General features: G+C 44.0%; 1 protein-coding gene across 4 annotated transcripts in view; it reads right to left on the bottom strand.

The window, feature by feature from the left end:
• The window catches only part of RANBP10 (RAN binding protein 10), a 65,909-nt gene that overhangs the window by 22,045 nt on the left and 22,888 nt on the right, over window positions 1-20,976 (bottom strand). For 3 of the 4 annotated variants that reach the window (XM_053987228.1, XM_053987227.1, XM_053987229.1), the window contains 2 exons: window positions 9,928-10,095; window positions 2,454-2,476 (listed from right to left, as the gene is read on the bottom strand). In XM_053987228.1, the coding sequence (XP_053843203.1) occupies window positions 2,454-2,476; window positions 9,928-10,095 (191 nt within the window). Of the gene's footprint in view, window positions 1-2,453; window positions 2,477-3,989; window positions 4,191-9,927; window positions 10,096-20,976 lie in introns of those variants that run through there. The other variant, XM_053987230.1, reaches the window with a different exon arrangement.

Below are 20,976 nucleotides of genomic sequence, written 5' to 3' on the forward strand. Positions count from 1 at the left end.
ACTCCTGTTTGCAGTTAAATTTTCAGCTTTAGCAGGTGAAGAACACAGACTCTATAATGGATACTTTCTTTTCTTTACCTTATAATCACTGGATATTGTGTTTGAGCCTGGAACAGAGAACTATAAAAAATGAAACCAGCAAGTGATCAGCTTCACAATCTCTACTGCCTCAAGAAGTCTACAATCTCTGATAGACTTTAAACCAAAATCTGTCTTGGGTTTGGCATCTCCTTCTTTAGAAAAGGCAGTAACCTGAACTGTTTGAACAACCAATAATCCATGGAATACATTGGTCTCTGCCAGGGTGAAGGAAGAAGGCAGTAATCCAAGGGAAGGATATTGGAAAAGAGAATGCTGAAGTCAGGTGTAGGCACCCTTAGGAAGCTGCCAGCAGAGCAGCAGAGTGATTTAGCATATGCAGAGGGATGCTCTAGAGCCACATGGAGGCAGAAGTCTCCCATCTTTGCTCACATCCACAATTAAGGGGTAAAAAGACCCCATCAAGCTTCTTTCCTCCTCTTTTTGAAGAGGAATTATGTCATGAAAGATAATTCTCAATAGTAGGAGGCCTACAGGGCATCAGCTGTTCTCCTTCCTGGCCCAGAAAAACAGTGTTGTGGATTAGCTGCTGCTGTAAAAGCCAGAAGGGGATTTCACCAGAAAACAGCTCAGTAACCTGGCTGGTAAAGGTACAGAGACCACTTACACACCATTTAACCACTGGAGATTCCACCAGGAGGCATCTGCTAAAACCTACCCTGGCCAGATCTTCTCCCAGTTTTACACTAAAACATCTCCTCTGCACAAGACACACAGAGAAACAAGCCTGAGATCCTGTGAGGATGATCTGACCAGATCAAGAAACAGCAGGACAGAGAGATGCCAGGGGCTCAGGAGAGTTTTGAGTTCAATCTCACTGGCACTGCAAGACCTCAGTGCAGCGAACACCCTTCTGTCTGCTCTGCCTCCCCAGCTGCTCATCCCCTGTGCTAACAGAGACTCAGCACAGAGCTGAACAGCTTTCACATGAACATTAAATGTCTGTGTCAGCTCACTGTGCACTCCAGGATCAACAGGATGCAAGTTAAGCTAAGCAGGACAGGGAATTACAACCTGCCAAATCTGTGCTGTGAAGCTCCACAGCAACACTTGAGCAGTAAATGACAAAGCAGTGGTACATGTGCTGGACAGCCATTTTTGATTGACAGGAGCCTAAATAGCCATTGCCTATCTCAACATGGACACTGCTCCTGCTGCAGAAGGAGAAGCAGTCTAGCCAAATGAGAAGACAAAGTGGTGAAAAAATTAGAAGGAATATGGTAAATCTGTGACTACTAATGCAATCTATATCCAGAGGGAAAACAAACAGCACCAAAAACTAAGGGTACATCAGAGAAGCATCTTCTTGCTGTGCATGCAAGGTTATCACAATACCTCACTCCAAAAGGTTAATCTTCATGGAAAGGCAAACTGTTCTTGTACTTTAATAAATTGTACTTGGACCAAGTGAATGAACTGCTGTGGAACAACCCACATAAAGAGTTTCTGGTTTAGAACACACTGCAATGTTACCAAGTTCAAAGACCCTTGGACAAAAAAAAACCAGAACACCCTGTATTGACAGGTGATGTGAAAAGGCCAATCAAATAACTGCAATTTAAGTGCAGGCTGTAGTTGGGATATGGGAGAAATCTGTAAATCCCTAAATCCCATTGGGAAGGTCAACAGGGAGTGATAGCCATTATTTCTCACAATATAAAAATTAGAGGAATAAGATAAAATTTTTGACAGGAAGTACAGAACAAAGCAAAGCAACCTTTCTTCCACACAACAGGGAAGTCAGCTAAGAAAATGGATTACTTTGTAGGCCTAAAAAAATTATCAAAACTAAGAAATTTGTCACAGTAAATTAACTAGTGGTTTTTAAGTACAAAGATAGGAGTGCAACCTTAGGGACAAGAAGTCTTGTGTATGAGAGGGATGCAGTGGACGTGTTGGTGTATGCCTGACCCAGGTTTACCTTTTTTCACTGAACACATCCTCCTTGTCCAGGAACACTTGGGTCTAGAAAAGAGGGAACATTTTCTTGTGCTTTTGTGAGACCTGACTAGAAACCAGTGTAACTATGCACATGTACTCCTCCTCAGAGTCAAAGCTGCATTTGGAAGACAATGACCTGTAATGAAGTTTGCATCCTTGCTTTAATTCCAGGAGAAGGAGCAACATATTCTTAGAGGTGGTGAGGGATGAGAGGAGGCATGTGAGTAGCCCACAAACACAGTCACAGGATTATGAAGTTTCAGAAAAAGGAGCATCCACATCATTCAGTAATGTGTGTTATCATGTTTTTTCAACAGGGCATCAAACAGAAAAAAAAAAATCACACCCCCACACTCTTCCCCCTCCCTTCTGTTTGCATCCTTACTTAAAATACTGAAAATAGGTGTACTTACTGGGAGGTCTGTAAAGGCTATACCTGTAGGGGGAAAAATATTAGAATTAAAAAGACAAAGGATTTTTTTCCCCGCTTGCCTACATTCTTAACATGCTATAAAACATTACTGCATTTCAAATTCCAGCTGTGACCCTGCATTTCACTACCTCATGTATTTAGAAGTAACTTCCCTCCCCAATTCCCTCCTCTGCAAAGTTTTGCATCTGGAGAACGGTTCAGGAAAAAGCCTAAATGTTCTCAATATCTCTCCCAAAAATTTGATTTTCTAAAAGCAGCTCCTCTTTCCTTTGCTTCTCCCTCTGTTACTAGGAAGGAGTTAGTTTTCAAGATTCACTGTGGTGTTAGAAACAGAGTTTTAGTATAAAATTGCTTTGGTTTAGGCTGTAACTGATTCTTCTTATCAGCCAGAGAAAAAGGAATGAATATTCAGCACTTGGCATTACAGCTGGGGAACAGCCCTGCAACAGGACCAAGCTGCAGCCAGGAGCACCTGAGAAACACTGTGCCAAGAACAGCCTCATCCTCAACTCAGCTGACACAGCTCCAAACAGAAATGATGGAAAAAAAGTGTTATGGTTTCCCTTTATATTTACATCTGGCATATCAGAAAAGAGGTATTCAAGCTGAGGCAGCCATTGCCTGGGATGGCTAACAGAGTTCTGGCTAGAGACAACACTCACCACAGCCAGCTACCCCAGGCACAGCTCTGCATCTGCTTTAGGGGCAGTTACTGCTCCAAAGGATGGTGCCTCTCCTGCCACGGCTGGGGGCCAGCAGCACAGGGAGATGGATCAGCCAGAGCCAGCAGCTCTACCCCCCAGGCTTTGGGTCACCCTCACCAACAGCACAGGGGACACTGCTGCCATCACCTCATCAGGCTCAGCTAAATCCAGACTTCCAGCTAACACTCCAGGAGTCAGTCTGGAAGCTGCAGGCTTTCCCCATGTGTGCTCCCAAGAATGCTTTCGTGTCCCCAGCCAGAGGAAGGCTGGTACCCACACCAGTACACCCAGTTCTCACACACGTCCCACCTCTCCTCCTTCCCTTCTGCCTGGCACTGGAAGGCACTGCAGAAGCAGGAGAACACCACCCTCTGTTTTTAATTTTAGGACTGTTTTAACCCAGAGCTGCAATGTAACATTACCAGATCAGTCTGAAATGGTAATTTAAAGCAGTTTTAGGAGTCAAGATAGGAAACAAGTAATTTCTATTCAAAACAGCAAAATCAAATGCTCGGAAAGAAATCCTGAATATTTTACTAAATAAAGAGCCAATAAAGTTAAATTAACATCATGGCAGATAGTCAGTATGGTTTAATGAACATCCTGGCAGTTTGAACCTTGTCTGTTGAGCACCCTCTCTATAACCCAACCAAAGACTGTGCACACAGGTGATGTTGAACACGAGGCTGAGGAAAACATTTCTCTCACCTTGTCACTTTGCCCAGATATTGTTCCTCACTCAAACCTTTTTTTCACTTTGCAATTATTTTGCTCAGCTGGATGAAAAGGTGGATGAAAGCATGTTTTCCTACCCTTATGCCAGAATGAGGCCAATCTCCCTGAGCCTGTTGTCCACTGGAGTCTTCCTCTGCCCCCAGCACCTCTCAGAGCCAAAGGTGGCCAGGCTTGTGTAGCTGTGTGGCTGGAAGCTGCTTCCAGCACCTGGACAAGCACATGGTTTTTGAATGGATTACAAGGTGGGTGGAAAATTGGCTGGATTGTCAGGATGGAAGAGTTGGGATCAGCAGCTCAAAGTCCAAGAGTTGTCCCTCAGGGATCAATGGCAGGGCCGACACAGTTCCATGTCTTCACTAATGACCTGGACAATGGGACAAAGTGTGCTCAGGTGTCACCAAACAGGAGAGTGGACAATAGGCTGGAGGGCACAGTGCTATAGCTGGAGAAATGATCCAGCACAAGCCTCCCAAAGCTCAACAAAAGTAACCTAAGAGCCCTGCCACCAGGCTGTGATACTCCCAGAAAACAGAACAGGATGAGACTGACTGGAGAGAAAGCAGATCTGCAGAAAAGATTCAGGGTCCTGCTGGGCAACAAGTAGAGCAGGAGCCAGCGGTGGGTCCTTGCAGCAAAGGACATCAAACACATCCTGAGTTGTATTAGTGACAGTGTAGGTTAAAGGATGGGATTTCTCCCTTCTTTTCCAACACTAGTTAGTCTACACTTGAGTTATGATGTTCACTTTAGGGCTCTCCAACACAGGACACAGTGAGACTGGAGTGAGTCCAGCAGAGGCCAGCAAGACAAAGACAGGCTAAGGGAAAAATCTCTGATCAGTCTCAAAAACATTAGGGCAGACACCTATTGCTGCCTACAGCTGTCATACAGGAGGGTACAAAAAAGGCTTTTCTCAGAGATGCATGCTGGCAGGAGACTGGAGGCAACACAGACAAGCTGCAACATGGGAAATTCTAATGAGAAAAATTCAGTATGAATTTTGGTCAAACACTGAATCAGGACCAGAAAACTCCCAGGTGATCTCCATTCTTGAAGACAGTAAAAACTTAATGAGTTCCTGAGTAACACGATCTAGTTTGGGCCTGCTTTCAGCAGGGTGTTGGATCCTTGACCTCCAGAGATCCCTCCCAGAGAAAATAATTCTATGATTCTAAAATAAACTTATTACATTGCCTTTACCATGAGACAAATGTATGTTTTCCACATTCTGTTATGTAAGTCAGACTAATAAAATGCTTTATGCTGACAGCACTTGGTCTGTTGCACAGACATGTCTGCTTAGTTTCTGCATCTGCACTGCTACACACCTGCATCCAGGAAAGCCAACAGCAGAAAGTGAAATAATCACAGCTTGAATGTGAAACTGTTTTCTGTCTCTGCAGCCCCTCCAAAGCCTGGATCCAGTTTAAAACCACAACCTTCTTAAACACATAAGGACTGGACGAATCAAGAGGTCAGGAAGCAAGAGCAAGTGTGTGAAGGGCCTCCCGTCTAAGTCCATGAAGTTAATGTGATCATCAAGGCAGTGACATAAAGACATTAAATGAGGGTTCAGTGCTAGGGCACAGTGTGATTGACATTTTCACCTGCCAACCAAACAAAGGACTTCCACTTTCCATGACTGCACTTACACATGACCCCGTGCACAGAACGTGTCTGTGGACCTTCCAGCCCATCTCTGCTCTCCACCCAGCACCAATCACTCTTTCTGCCTCACAACTGGCCACTTACAGAATTCAATTTGCACAAGACAATGTACATTGGGTAATCAGCCACAGCACTCCAGTGCCTGCACAGCAGGGCACTCCTCCAGCATCTGTTTAGGTCACTGTGATCCAGGGAATCCTCAAGCACTGCTGGTGGATTGCAATAAACATAACATGTTCAGTAGTGTGGGCATCCTAAGGAGCAGACCAGGAAATGGCAGCCCAGGAAAATACTTGAATACTTCTCCAGTGTGCTGCTGAGGAGAAGAACTGTCAAACCCACACACCTCTGCATGATCAGGCCACCTGGGTAAAACTGCTCATACAGAGAACAAGGCTGTAGCCAAGTCTGGTATTTTCTGTTCATTTTGGTAGTGAATGAGGGTGGTGAGGCCCTGGCACAGGTTGTCCAGAGAAGCTGTGGCTGCCCCATCCCTGGAAGTGTTCAAGGCCAAGGTGGATGGGGCCCTGTGCAACCTGGTCTAGTGGAAGGTGTCTCTGCCCACAGCAGAGGGGTTGGAATGACATGATCTTAAAGGTCCCTTCCAACCCAAACCACTCCAGGATTCCATGGTTTTATATCTGATTAATTTGAAGTCCTGTTTTGACCATCCCATTGCTCTTGCTGTCTGCAAACTTCATTTGAAGCTTTGGGGTCAAACCTATTAAATCTGGGACTGACACCTGTATGTCTCTCACAATAGGTCTCTGCATTACTCCTAATGTTCCTCCCAGCCTCTAAACTGGCTGCAGAATGGATATTTTACTTTTTAGGTTAACTTGGTCTTTCCAAGAGCCTGCACTAGAACTCAAACTACGGGAAGTTTTCTATGCCAAGACTTCAGAGGGTTGCATGCTCTTTTTATAGCCCTGCTGCTCCATTTACCTTGGTCTGCTGTCAAAGTCTGAGATCTGAGACACTCCTACATTAGTCCCTGAGCAAACTCATCCACTTAAACCCAGAGACCTGCAGCAGTCACATTTCCTCCTCATGTCCTGGTCCAAGACTTTCTGCTTAATGGCTGGTGCCCCAACATTTCTCCTTCTTTCTCTCCAAATTCACTCTCATCACACTTCTAGCCACATCTCACTGTTTTTTACTGCCAGGACTCTCCTCAGAACTTGTCAAAAGTGTTTCATCAGCAGCCAGAAGACATTCAAGACATTTTCCAGAACAGAGAATTAAGACTACATACGATGTCAAACAGTTTTCATGTGACGTCTCCAAATAAAGTTCAAGACTTAGCTCCAACCAGAACATCCAGAATTTGTGATGGCCAAGAAAACAGTTCTTATACAGTGCTCCTGATGGATCTGATTAAATGAAAAAGTATGGAGACAATGGAAGATAATAGTTAAGCAACAGAAGAAATTGCAAGGAAAACAAAAGGGGGGTGTCTAATTAATAGATGAAAAGGAGAGGACTTAAATGGTGAAGAGTGAATTAGAAAGACAAAGCTACAGTAATTCCATCAAAAGAAAGACAAAATCAAACTCTGAAACCCCACTCTCAAGCTAACTGGCCTCACAAAGGGGCTGATTAGCCTCATGAATATTCTTGGCATCTGCAGTAGGATTACACAATTACCTCATCTCCTAGGAGGAGACATACATGGCTTCCACAGCTTCATGTCAGGAAACACCTAGAAAAACACACATTCATCCCTTTCCTGGTAAACCTTGGGTTTACACAACACAAAAATGACATTCTCAAGTTAGCAACTAAATATCATTAGTTCAAGACCTTCAAGGAGTTACTTCTTTCAGAGAATAAAGCATTCTGACTTCCAAACAAATCATTGCTCCTGCCTCCATTTGGCCTTGGTTCCTCTGCTGACAGCTGTGTCACCCCCTCCTCACATCTCTGCTCTGTGCCCACGAGGAGCTGTGTAACTCCTGGCCAAGGGGCTCCTCTCCTCAGCACTGCACTGAGCACTTCTCCTGGACACTGTTTCTTTATCAGTGACACAAACAAACTCTGCTGGCCCTTACCAGCAGCCTCCTCAGATGAGATTTTCATTCTGCTTTTGTGAAAAGGCAGTAAAATGTTCCTGCAGCTTTTGTGGGGTCACCCAGCAAGGCCTGAGGTCTGCTGCTCCCTTCTGCACTTCCATGCCTGTCTACTCTAACCACACCATCTCTCCTCTCTCTATCTATCCCTACTATGTCACTGCAGCTCAAAGAAAAGCTGCTACACACAGGAGCCAGCTGTGAATGCTAAGGAGAGGCTTCTCCCTGTCCTTTTCTCAGACAGCTCATGTCTTGTACTGCACATCTGAAGAGCTCAAGAGGACACCCAGGGGACAGCAGTGCTTATCCCCAGTGCTGCTCTCTAAGCGTGGTAACTTTCTTGTTACCTTTCCTGTTTCTTCCCACTGGCATTGTTCACCACTGGGGTAGGCTGTTCCTCAAGGGGTCATTCAATGTCAGATTAGAAAAACACGAGCTTTCCATCCAAAAAAGCCCCATCTTTGAAGAAAAAGGAATACTTCAATTTAAGAAAGGAAGACTAGATAATTTCTCTGCTGTAAAGAACTCTGAATGTCCCAAACCAAACAAATCTCTGAGCAAGGACACGAGGCAAAGAATCAGAGGGTGGTAATGACAAAAGGTAACACAGAAGCTACTGAACTGGGCTCTTTATTTGGCTTCATCTACCCAGACACCCAGGCACAACACAGTCCCGGGTACAAAACAGAGAAGGATTAAGCAGCAACTTTTCAACTCATACAGCTTATACTGTGGAGATTCTGGTCATTAGAAAGAAATTAAATATCAAATAAACAAACTTCTATTCATTAAATAGAAGATCTGGCCTCCTCCTGACTCTCACACTTTTGTTATGATGAAAAGAAACAGCACCATCAGGGTGAAAAACAGTGAAGCTGGAAAACCACCCACTTAAACAACAGAAAACATCCAGAGGAGCACAGCACAAACCACTACAGGGAAATACATGCTAAAAAGCAAGGACAGCAACTAAAAGGAGACATTTCGTGAAATCTTTTTAACTATTTCATTACCTCAGTTGCTCTTGTTTTATCTTGTATCACTCCTAAGCAAAAGCTCCTGCTCTACACCATCAGCTGTTACTTTCAAGCCTCTACTTGTCTTACCAGTACTGGACTGACATGGGCAGCCTGAACAACCCCAGCTCTCCCAGCCTTTCCTCCTAGGAGAGATGCTCCAAACCCTTCATCACCTTGGCAGCCTTTGCTGGACTCTCTCCAGTAATTCCATCTCTCTCTAATATTGGGGAGCCCAGTACTCCTTCCAAGAGCTCACCAGAAATTCTGTACTCTCCAGGCACACACTGCACTCCTATCCCACTCCTTCCTTCAGCCCAGCCAGTAACTCAAAACATCTTTGCTCTGATAAGTGTTTTGAGCAGGGTATTTTTGGTATTTTTCTACCATTTTAATCTTGAATTCAACGAAGTAGAACTGACACAGTAAGGAGAAGCAAAGGAAAGGAGTGCTTATCCCTCCCTGCCAAATCAAATGAATCCCAGTACAAAAAGTGAGATGAACCTACAAAAACTTACTGCACATCTTATGTGTTAAAAAAAAAAAAAAAAAAAAAAAAGACAAGTATTTATCTGGGGTGGAGAACGTGTCATCCAAGCAAATGGTATTTTAGGGGAAAATGGCCAAAAATTTCTATTTTAGACAAATAAGATATGACAGATGCCTGGAAAACATTTGAGGTATTAATTTAGGCAAAAATTTTTAGTTCTTAACTTTAAGACAGTTACTGAAACAAGTGTGAAATGAACCAAATTGTAGCTCAATGCTTAAGTCAGACCCCTCTTGTGCTGAATTAATGTCTGGCTTTGGGAATGCCCAGACTAACATGTTGAGGCTTTCAGATAGACAAGTCCCTTCAAAAATGAAGACACAAGTACCATGGCTTTGTAGGTAGTTGAACAACACACTAATTAAACCTCCCACTTCCTTCTTTCTTTCCCTCTTGTCCAGCCATTAGACATCTTATCCAACCTCCCACCTACTGTGCAGTAGCAGAGGAAAGAAAGCTGAAGGAAGAAGCTGTGGATGAAATTCTAATGTATCTAAACAAACTGAGCAGCATGGAAACCATTTTACCTGCTGGAAGCATTTCTGTCTTGGAGCCAATTTACAACTGCTGACAGCTGCTGAGTGCTCTTTTCCCCTGCCATTTAAACCTTACTCACAGGTGTGGGACAGGAGTTACAATACAGCAAAGTGTTAAACAGCAGCAAGAGCAGGGCTGGAGCATCTCTCTCCTGAGAACACCTTCCTTCACTTACCTAAACTGTGGCCATTTTTTGTGTAGAAGCAGGTATTGTTGATGAGGTTGACACAGCAGCCAATCACATCTCCAGTGGTGAACGTGGGGCCGTAGGGCTGCCCTGTCCCCGAGGAGCAGAAGGAGTGCCCATCATCACCATGGTACCCATAAGAATGTTTATCCCATCCTGCAAAAGACAAGGCAAAAGAACAGGACAGCAGTGAAGCCAGTTCAGCAGAACCACATGGAACTACTACAACTCTCAGGACACCATTTTCATTTTTAAAATTTTATTCTCACTCCTGATTCATCCCAATATTAATTTTCACATACCAGTAACTGAAAAGAAATTAATGGTCTTTAATCAGAACACATCATGTGCATTTCAACCCATTTCTCTTTTATCTTGCCTGAGGTGAAACAAACTCCTTTTGTAAAACACTTGTGCTTCCCAAAACCAAAATCTTCCCACGAAAGCATTTAACAAAATAATTCTTAGACAGCTGCAGCTTTGTCTGTGAATGCTGTCACAGGTGTACCAAATGGAGAGAGGCAATTTTTGCATCCTCAAATCTGTATTTCCCTTCCAAGGGTTGATAAGTATTTCTATGTTTCCATTGGGATACAATATTTCCCACTCTGCAGACAGCTTAAAACACAACCCTCAAATGTCAAAGGGGAGTTCAATGCAAAGTGGTCAGTTCTAATATTAATTATCTTTTATTTCTTCTGCCAGTAACATTCTGCTAAGGTTACAGCTGTACCCTGCCCACGTGTTCTTTTCTATGTATCCCAGTAATTTCATTTGGAGTGTTCCTCTGAATGGCACAATCAAAGCCACATCTCACAGAGAGACAGAGTTCTACCAGAAAGTGATACGACATTAAAAACAGACACCTGTGGTTTATATAGATACGGCTGGATGCTTAGGGAAGCAAAAGAAGGTGCTTTGGCCATCTTCTGACCTTATACACCCAAGGGTAGTGCAGACACTGTTAAACCTGGAGCGATGGCTCTGGCAAAGGGACTATGTAAGAAACACAGAGACTGTGCAGGAAATGAACATCCTGCAATGAGGCACAAAAAGACTGAACACACTACAGAACAGAAAGAGCCCTGTGCAGGTGGGCTCGAGCATTTCTGTGAGCCAGGATTTTCCCCCAAAACCAAAAACAACATGAGGGCACTACAAATTTAATCTTGTAAAATAGTGCTACAACACTGAGGCATCAGCACTCACATGCTCAGGGTTTCTCAGAAAAGCACAAAAGTCAGTGCATGTCTAAGGCCCTGTTTATTGTACCACACCAAATGAATGCCAGTGGGAAAGTCAGGGAATGAAGCAAGACTGAAACATGCCACAGTCCAAGATTTTGGACCTCAGAGCAAACTTTGGGAGTAAAAGGTATGAAGTACTCCCAGCAAATTCTAGTCTAGAAATGGTGAGTAATTTCCTCCATTTAGTTTCACACATCCAACAGGAACAGACAGAGATGTCCCAAGAGTCAGCTCCGTCTTCCCCCGGATCAGCTCCAAACAAGCTGCTGACAGTAGCACCAGTCCTGCTTCAAATCTTCATGAAAGACAGGGACAACAGCACAGGCAGCACCCTCAGCAAGCACAAAAACGATGCCAAATCAACTTGCCAAAACAAAGGAGGAAGCGATAGGAGCTCTAGAGTCTGTTGTCAAACTTCTACTGCTAAGACTCCATCCAGTAAAAATATCATTGAAATATATTTGAATTTTTAAAACTCTGGCTCCTTCCCACTCTCCCTTTTATTTGCTCTGTTGCCATCACTGATCTATTATTTTAGTCTCCCCAAAACCAGACCTGTTACATGAGTGTCAGTTCAGAACTTCTCTAATGGAGCTGTTGGGAAGTTATAATTCAGATGATAACTTAAATAAATTTATCTCTCAACGTACTAATAATACAATCCAAATACAAACTTCTAGATCTTCTGCATAAAAAAACATTCCTGGCATTACAAAGCATCTACCAAGAACTTGTCATCAGTTGCATCTAAGCAGTGAAGTGCTTATACATCATGTACTGGGTAAGGCTCCCAGTAAAAAATAAAACAGCATGTCCAACCATGAGGATGAGCTCACTAAATGCTTGGGCCAATGCAGACATTACTGGCTCTGCAGTGTAAGAAATAAAGGTTTCATTACCTAGAGATCACAGCTGATCCTACTGAAAAAACCCTCCTCATGTTCCTTTATGACTTGAGCTTCACAGTGTCAATTCTTGCTGTAGCACCAACGGTGGTGGGGAACTCCAGTGAAAAGTGACTGAATAAAGACCTTGAAGACAATGACAAAGGTGGTACATACAGCAACAATGCCTGGAAAAAGCTTGTTTTGAATCTTATTCTCCCCAGAAAACCACTAACATAACAGTTAAGGAAACTAACTCGCTCACCCAGCACTTTGCTGATGTTACGTAGAGTTTACTTCTTCAACTCAAATGTTGTGTAGTGCTGAACCTGGACATGGCACCACACTAGGGGCTTTAAATCTAGATTGTCACCTTATCACATCACCATGGTCATCTTAAGCAACAAGCCGGAGTAGTTTGAGTGAACTTATGGTACTCACTGTAAACATAAACTGAGTGGCATTAATCATATGCCTAACCTTAAGTTATTTATTAATTAAAAAAAGATCCCCATTCCTAAAATTCTGCCCAAAATAAACAAGAGGGCAGTGGCATACAGGTAATTCCAGCACTGGCCGGTTTCAGCCAGCCTTCTGAAATTTCCTAATAATCTGCATTAAAACCAACAATCAGCACTTCTAGTACTTCTAGGTCAAAGTTTTCAGGGCCTGTTGAGTTAAATAGCATATCCCTATTGAAAGCATTTGGCATTATCCTGGATTACCAGCCGAGTGGGGAGTAACTCATCACATGTATTTTGAAAACAGAGACTCCAACTTTTCTCAAAACACTACCTGAAAACTTGGGCTTTTCCTGCATCATTAACAATTTGCTGTCGCCACCTAGGAATGGGTCCAGCATATTACAACCTCCTCTGTGACTCCCAGGATACTCTTCAAGCCTCCAGTGACTTAACAGCTTCTTCCTCTACAAAATCCAGCAATGCTTTAATAAGGACCGAACCAGAACTTCCTGAAATCCCTCCCCGCAGCTGCATCTGCAAATTCTCTGGACAGTTTAACCTCTGTGCCACTTGTACTCAAATACTGCAGAAGTCACTGCTGTGACCTGGAAGGCAGAGATGAGGTGATACCCACATGCTCTTAAAATGGCTGTCCCTGTGCAATGGGGGATCAGCCCGGACAAGGACACTCTTCAAGAAGTGAGAGAGCAGAAGTACAGGATGTGCATGTATCACACCTTGACTGAACAGTATTACCACTCTCCAACCACCTGTAAGCACAGACAGACTGAGCCAGATGGAGATTCTGCTCACTCAGTACTCCTGAAAGGATTTTGTTTCCATTAAATTGTTCAATCCTCTGTGAAGAACATATAAACACCCATATCATTCACCGTGTCCTGCAAGAAGGAGTTTGACAGCAAGCAATGAAAATGTGCCTCCTACTACTTGGATATATCCTGTAGTTCTTGCACAGGAGAGGATGAAAACCATGGATTTGGTGTCTCCAGAACATACGTCAGGATGCAGACCTCTGCAAAATCCCCCATAATTATCCCTTTTCCAGGCTGATGCCTCCTAATTTATTTAGCTATTTCCTGCTTTTCTGACCATCATCATCTGAACCTTCTCTGGATTTAGTGTTGCTTGTAAGAATGGAGATGAAGATGCCCCATGGAGAAGGGGAGCAGGCTGCAGTTCTTCTCTGCACTGCTCCCAAGCCCTCTACATGTTAATCCTAGCATTTTCCCTTTATTGTCCTTTCTACCACTGACCTGATGTTTCCATGAAGTCATTGTCATCACTCCAAAATGCATCACTGCTCCTGTGACAATGCTCCCTTTGCAGAGATTCTCATGTGAATCTCCTTGTCGGGGCACATTGCCTCAGCTCGCTGCCACAGCTCCCCCCAGCACCTCTCACCACCCTCAATCTCACAATCCTCAGCAGCTCCAGCAGCCCATCCCAGGACAGAGAGGTGCAGGCAGCTGCTCCTAAGAAAACCCTGGAGAACCCACGCACTCACAGTTTGTGACTGGTAACTCATTCCAAAAAGGCTTTTTAAAGAACATCCCATTTTGGTCCCTTGGTCATAGCTATGTCTAGAGCAATGGACACTCAGCACCTATGTGTAGTTGTGGACAAGTCTAAAAATTCTTTAGTGCAAGTGCAGATTCCTCTCAAAATTTCAGAAACCTGGACAAAAGTGGAGAATGTGCTTTTTCTTACAAAACACAGGTCGTGGACTCCTGATGGACTATATAGACTGAAATCAAGTGAGCTTAGAGTGGCTGCAGGGCCCAGTTTAGAGTTCTTTCCTTCTTTCCTGTCCCTTCCCCATCCTCTCTTCAAAAGCACAAAATCATTTTAAATAGGGGAGACAGACAGAGAACAGAAAGGATTTGGCCACCTGGCCCACGGCAGTGGTCAAAGCAGAACCTCAACATCCTGACTCACTGTTCTCATTACAGCTAATTTTGAAGATAGCACTTTGAACATGCAAATAGAGAATCACAACCACTACAGGAAGGACTTCAGCACCTACTGAGCAAAAAGAGGGTAAATTTACATCCCTTTGAATTGAACCCTTCAACACCCAAACCCAAAATATACCTATGTATTTACTAAAAAGATGCAGAATAGCTTAGATTGTGCAATCAAAGAACAGGAAGAAAGAAAAACAAAAACCATGAGTAGGGCTTGGGAGGACATTTTTGTATGTTCAGCACCAAAGTGAAGCTCTCTTTGGCCTGCTAACAAGAAAAAGTTGATATGCTGACCTTCTTGGCAGGCTACTTTGATCCCAACACATAGGGGAAAAAAATGAACAGCGAGTTCCATGGCTGCTGCTTGAAAAACAGGTCAGAATTATGCAATGCCAGACACGTGGCAGAAAGGGCTTGAGTTACTTCAGGACACAGTTACAGGATAAACTGATAAACACTCTTAAGCAAGCACTAGAGTTGGATGTAGTGTGCTACTACTATCCCTGACTGTCCTGCATCTGTCCCTGCTCAATCCCAACTTTCCCACTCAACGTCAGCCTTGCTTTACTCTTGACTCTTTATCAGATCCTGACTTCTGTACCTGAGATCAGACTCTGCCTCAGAAGGCAGCAAGTGGGAAGGAAGTGGCTCTGTTGAGCTGGGTGACCATTTACATCTCAGCACCACAGAAAGAACATGGTGATTTAGCTCTCTGCTTCAAGAGCCCCAGCAATGAACACAGAACTTCTGGTAGGCTCTGGGCAAAACTGGCATCATGGCTACATCACACACCTAGGTAAACCAGGACCTGGATAAGCTGCTCAACCTTGAAAGTGTGGAGCATCAGGATGGATGGATGGATGGGCAGGCAGGATGCCCTGATGCAAGTTACCAAGGGCAATATTTCACTACACCTTTTCTGGCCTGATGCTTTGTTCACATAAGGTGGAGGAGAAAGCCAAGTGATGACATCCCCCATCAAGGTTCAAACAGGTCAAACTTTGAGCACAAGGGAACAGGGAAGCCAACACCCACAGGGATCTGTACTCTGATGGCATGCCAAAGGACTGACACGCAAGGCCCAGTGATCATGGAAAATATACTTTTCCAGTGAGTTATAGCCAGACATGTCAGACTCTTCCTGCTCTGCACTTGCTGGGCTAAAGATGTTGGCAGACAGACAAACCTGATCACTGACACATGGACATTCCCTGCCCATGAACATTCCAAAGGAGAAACACATTCTACTGCAACTCAGCACAAGCATTCAATGCAATGGGTGCAGAAGCTGCTACAAAGGGCAGGGCCTTGCTGACCACACATTCAGTGGTAAGCTCCCTGCAGTCAGGGATACCTGGGGCATCTGAAGCTGTAAGGAATGGTGAAGTATGTTTGGGCATATGAAGGGCAGATGGAAGTTCCTCAGAAACAATCTGAAGATTTGTAAATCGGGTTTGTGTCTGTTCTATCATGACTAATGGGAGAGTTTGAGACTTATTCTTCAGGACAGACCTCAGTGACCACTCTACAGTCTTTCCAAAGTTTCTCTCTTTCTTATTTTGGAACACTTTTAATTTTTCTCCCCTCTCTATTCTTGTCCAGTATTTTGCCTGTGGCATTCCTCTTCCCACTCCTCTGGCCAGCAATCCGAGCTTCCCACAGCTGCCCATGCCAGGGCAAGTAGTGTGCAAACACTAGCTGCAAAGGGACAAGAACTTGTGTCAACACACTGAAATAAACCAAACAAAAATATTTTATAAGATTTATTGAATCCAAAGTCCAGCAGAAACAGATGTACAAACTTTGCTTGTATAGTGCTTGGGGAATGGGATATGGAGGGTGGAGGCAGCAGCAGAGCCCAGAGCTGCTGCTGGACCACGTTCCAGTTGGAGGCAGGGCCTTCTCCATGCATTGTGCTGAGCAGGCTGCTATTGCTCAGCCAGCTATGGGTCTTTGGCAGCAGCAGAGCATGAGGTCAGGGGAGGGGAAGGTACATTCAACAGAGGCTGAACAGATGGAATCTGGTGCACAGAGAAGTTGGATGTTGCTTCCACACCATCCTGGGCTGAGCAGTCCCAGGCAGGGACAGGACAACCATGAACATGGGACAGGAGCCAGTACCACGGGAGAAGCAAAAACAACACCCTCTGTGGATAACTCCATCTTCCAGTGGATTTGCTCTGCAAGTGGATGTGCCTCTGGTGTACATCAGTCCAGAACAGTGAATGCAGGCCTTTACCCCCAGCAAAGGGAAGGCTCAGCGAGCTCTGGTGCTCCTACAGCCTCAGAAACCAAATGCCTGGTCATGAGAAGTCTGTAAATACCTGGCCATGAGAAATCTGGTGCCCCAAGAAGCATCTGAGATGCTGGAGCATCTCAGCTGTCACTCAGTTTTATAGCATTTATGCCAAGCCCTATGAAGCTGCATACGCATCACATGTTTTGGTGAGAGCAGGATGGTTGCTTTGCTTTCCTTTATTCAATCATGCTTTAGAATCAAATCAACTATTAGTGCTGCAACACATCTTTCTGTTCCCATAATGAGCCTACAAAAACAGCTGCTCAGTGACCACAGCAATCTCTGTAACAGAACTGGAGATGTGGGCATAGGGGAGGCACAGCCCTGGCATGGAACAACTGTCTAGGTACAGTCACAACACCAACTGCAGGACAGGAATAGGACCAGGGAACAGCGTGCTCAACACATTACAGCATCTCCCTGGCAGAACTTCAAGGGCTGGACATCTGCCCAGAACATGTCAAGGGTAAAAAAAAAAACCAAAAAACCCTAAAACCCACTTACCCAGGGATATGAAGAAGCCCTAGCTAGAATCATCTCCAACTTTTCTTGCTTGTAACAGCTTCTATTTCTTCTACCAGGTGGCAAAATGTCTGAATGCAGTAGAAGGCCAAACCTTGCACTACAGGACCAATGCTTGTACAGAGAATAAAACCACTTTATCCCACAGAGCACAAACTTCCCTAAGTATGGGCTGGATGGGTTCAGGTCCATAACCTTTGCAGTATCCCACTGGATCCTGTACAAGGCCATGGAGCAGTGCAGCACAGCACCACACACACCCCAGCAAGGCACTGCTGCTCACAGCCTCCCCCTCACCCCAGGTCCCAGCAGATGAAGCAGGGCCAGTTTGTTCCCTGCAGACACAGCAGATGATGCTAATCAGAGAGTGCAGGACTCTTGGCAGGCCTGGCTGCAGCTTTCGCTCAGAAGCTAGTCTATGTTTTTTAATAAAGTACTTGCAACTGCAAAAGAGACAAAACTCAGTCCAAATCCTCACAGCAAGACTTATGTGTGGCAAGAATCCAAAGGAGAGGGAAAAAAGAAAAAAAAGGAATCACAATATCTCTCTCATATTAACAGAGAGCAGGAAGAAAAGGACACAGTGACCCAAAAATCAGTAGTAACTCAAGAGTCTGGGAGATTGAGCAGAATGTGGGTGCTAAGAATCATTGCCTGATCCACCACAGAGACAACAAGCAGACCAGCACTGTACAATTCAATTTTTCACAATATTGATCTGGCACAGTGATTTTTAGACCAGATCAGCAAGTCCTACCATTAACAACCACTGCATGTTAACTAGCCTTCAAAAACACATCAAACCACAGTCTACACCATTATATAAAGTGGCACTACCCACTGACTCATAAAAAAAAAAACCAAAACCAGAAGGCTCTGTACAGCTGCAACACAGGCAATACCTTTTCAACAGGAAAGGTCTGTTCCACCAGCCCCAGAAATGTGTAAGGAGTCCATTTCACTATTACTTAGCATGCACCTCACCACAGAATACAGTAATCAAGATAAAAATCATACTTCCTTGAATGGATAAAGATGGCAAGTCCTCCTAACTTACGAGCTTGATGGTTCCATCTTCTGCCAGTCAGAACATGATCTGGGTTTCCCTACACCAGAGAGGTCAAGATGTACTACAAGCCATTTACAGCCCTGTGAAGACCACAGCCACAGAACAGGCTGTGTCTGTATACAAAGGAAAAGCTCTCCAGCATGATCAGGTCACCACTGCATTATTACATCCACTATATTCCCTGGCACACCACAGTGGAGGGGGCAGGACAGGGATACACAATAATGCAGGACAGGGATGGGGAAAAAGACTCAGATGAGGAGCATTTCCATTTATCTATTTAGTGGACAACAATCAAAAGTTTATCACATACATGAGCTTCAAATCTCATCATACTAAATAATTCACATGTTCATTTATGGGCCGACTTTTCAACCTTCAGCTGATGGGCAAGAACACCTTTATAAAATATTAAGACACTTCCAGCAAAGTCTTGCAAGGTAATGGGCAAGAGTCATTTTACAGAGACATCAAGGCAGGACAGTTTAGTGACTCAGCCAAAAGAAATGTTAGAGATCACTGCAGAATGCAGGGGGTTTGTGTCCAGTCACTGTTAAAAACAATCCCTAAAATGGTATTTAATGAGCTAAGAAAATTACAAACAAAAGCCCACTTATCTAAACACAAGACCTTATGGACAGAGAAGCCTTCCAGAAGAAGCACACCTCATGATGTTAAGAGGTTGCAACAAGGACTTCTAGATTCTAAACTGAGGTTTCTTAAATACTTTCCATATTAATCAAGGTGAAGCAACAGGGTTTTCTGAAGAGAATCATATCTATCCATCAGTGGAAACAGCTGGTTTGAGTTGTAGTGAAACTGATCTTTGTGTTGATGCTACCTTTTATCCAAAAGGCTCTGATAATAGGTACAACCACATTAAAGAATTTGTTTCAATCTGAAAAACAAGCAGTTCTATGATTACAACTTGTGTTGACAGCTAAACTGCTGTCTCTAAAGTGCCAGTCAACTCTTAGCTGTCACTAAGATACCTGGATTTTCCATAATCTGTGCTACAGCTGGAGATATAACCCGTGGCACTGGTGAAGGCCACTGGGCAATGCCATCTCTGCTCTGCTTTGGAAACTCTGCTTTCACATGGCACACCACCAACACAACCTGCTGGATGACAGAGAGAGCCATGCAAAGGCAGGAGCTCCAGCACACCCATATCACACATCTCTGGGAACATGTTGCATGAGGACAGAGCACAGAATCTCTAAAGAGGCCAGCCCAGTTCTGAGAGAGATACAGCACAGAAATCAGGGCATGGAAAAGTGCAGGACAGCACTAAGAAACACTTATGCACACTGATGCCTGAGCACTTAATGGCCAGTGGAAACACTTTCTCAAAGGCCAGGATTACTGTCCTGAAATACTGATTGATGGTTTTGTTCACCTTTAATGGCAAAACACTCTCCCAACTACTTCTGGGTGAGGCACAGCTCTGAGGGCTCAGCTGGAGCCTCAGTCTGCTTCTCCAGTCAAACCTGAAGTCTGGGTGCCAAAAGCCAGTCTAACTGAACAGACCAAAAAAAAAAAGAAAAAAAAAAAAAAGGAAAGAAACCCAACACTTCCCTAAAAACCCAACCAAATGGGGGCAATAGTTTTTCTGGCTGCAGGCAGGACAATCATTACAATCAATATGAGCAAACACATGACATGAAGTCAGTCGGAAAGGGAAAAAGGCAGGAACTTTTACTTTATACAGTCCTAGTTTTCATATACATAGCCATAAATAAAACATGATATTAAACTTAACCTTAATTCAGAAGGTAATTCATCCCAATTCTGTGGTTCAGGAGCTGGTTTTGTTACTCTCCAACTCTGAACACACCTGATAGCATCAGGTCTGAGCTCATCTGGGGACCTGATCACTCTGGTGTCACCCCTCAGCACGTACCATGAAGGAAGTAACACATCTGTCCAACCCCCAGCTCACACCAGCTCAGCCACTATCAGCCCTGAGCACAAGGCTCATGTTCCAAAACACATCCACCCAACCAAGCTGTGCTCAGCTCTGGGCATGATAAGCTCTGCAGGGGCAACACCCCAAACGTGCAGAGCACGGCAGCGCGTGAGGAGGGAGCTTTGGTCAGAAAGCCCCAGAAATGATTCCTGAAAAACTGAAGAATGGGAAAGAAAGAACTTCCGGTTCTTCTAAGGGACGAAGATGGGATGTGAATGAATACACAGCACACGCAACAAATCTGTTTCAATGTTCAAGCTGGAATTTTCATACAAGTTCAGGTGAACTCAGCACATAAACTGCAATAAGTACTGAAAAAAGAGAAAGACATTGAATGAGAAGACAACTGAGCAGTTCAGTGGAATTGAGCTGAAGTTGATGGGCAGTGGACAAGTCAACCACGCATGACAAAGATTCCCAAAGACACAAATAATTAATTTTTAAAAATAAAGATCATATAATTTTGAGAATTCTAAAATTTCAAATTTTAAAAATTATGTGGTTTTAAATTTTAATTTTAAAAGGTGTTTAGCTGATCTGCAGAGAGTAGAAGCAGGAAGAGAAAAGATGAGAGAGTGAGTTAAGCAATCCCAGAGGA

Source organism: Vidua macroura, chromosome 11 (genome assembly GCF_024509145.1).
Source record: "Vidua macroura isolate BioBank_ID:100142 chromosome 11, ASM2450914v1, whole genome shotgun sequence".
In the NCBI taxonomy this organism is placed as follows: domain Eukaryota; kingdom Metazoa; phylum Chordata; class Aves; order Passeriformes; family Viduidae; genus Vidua; species Vidua macroura.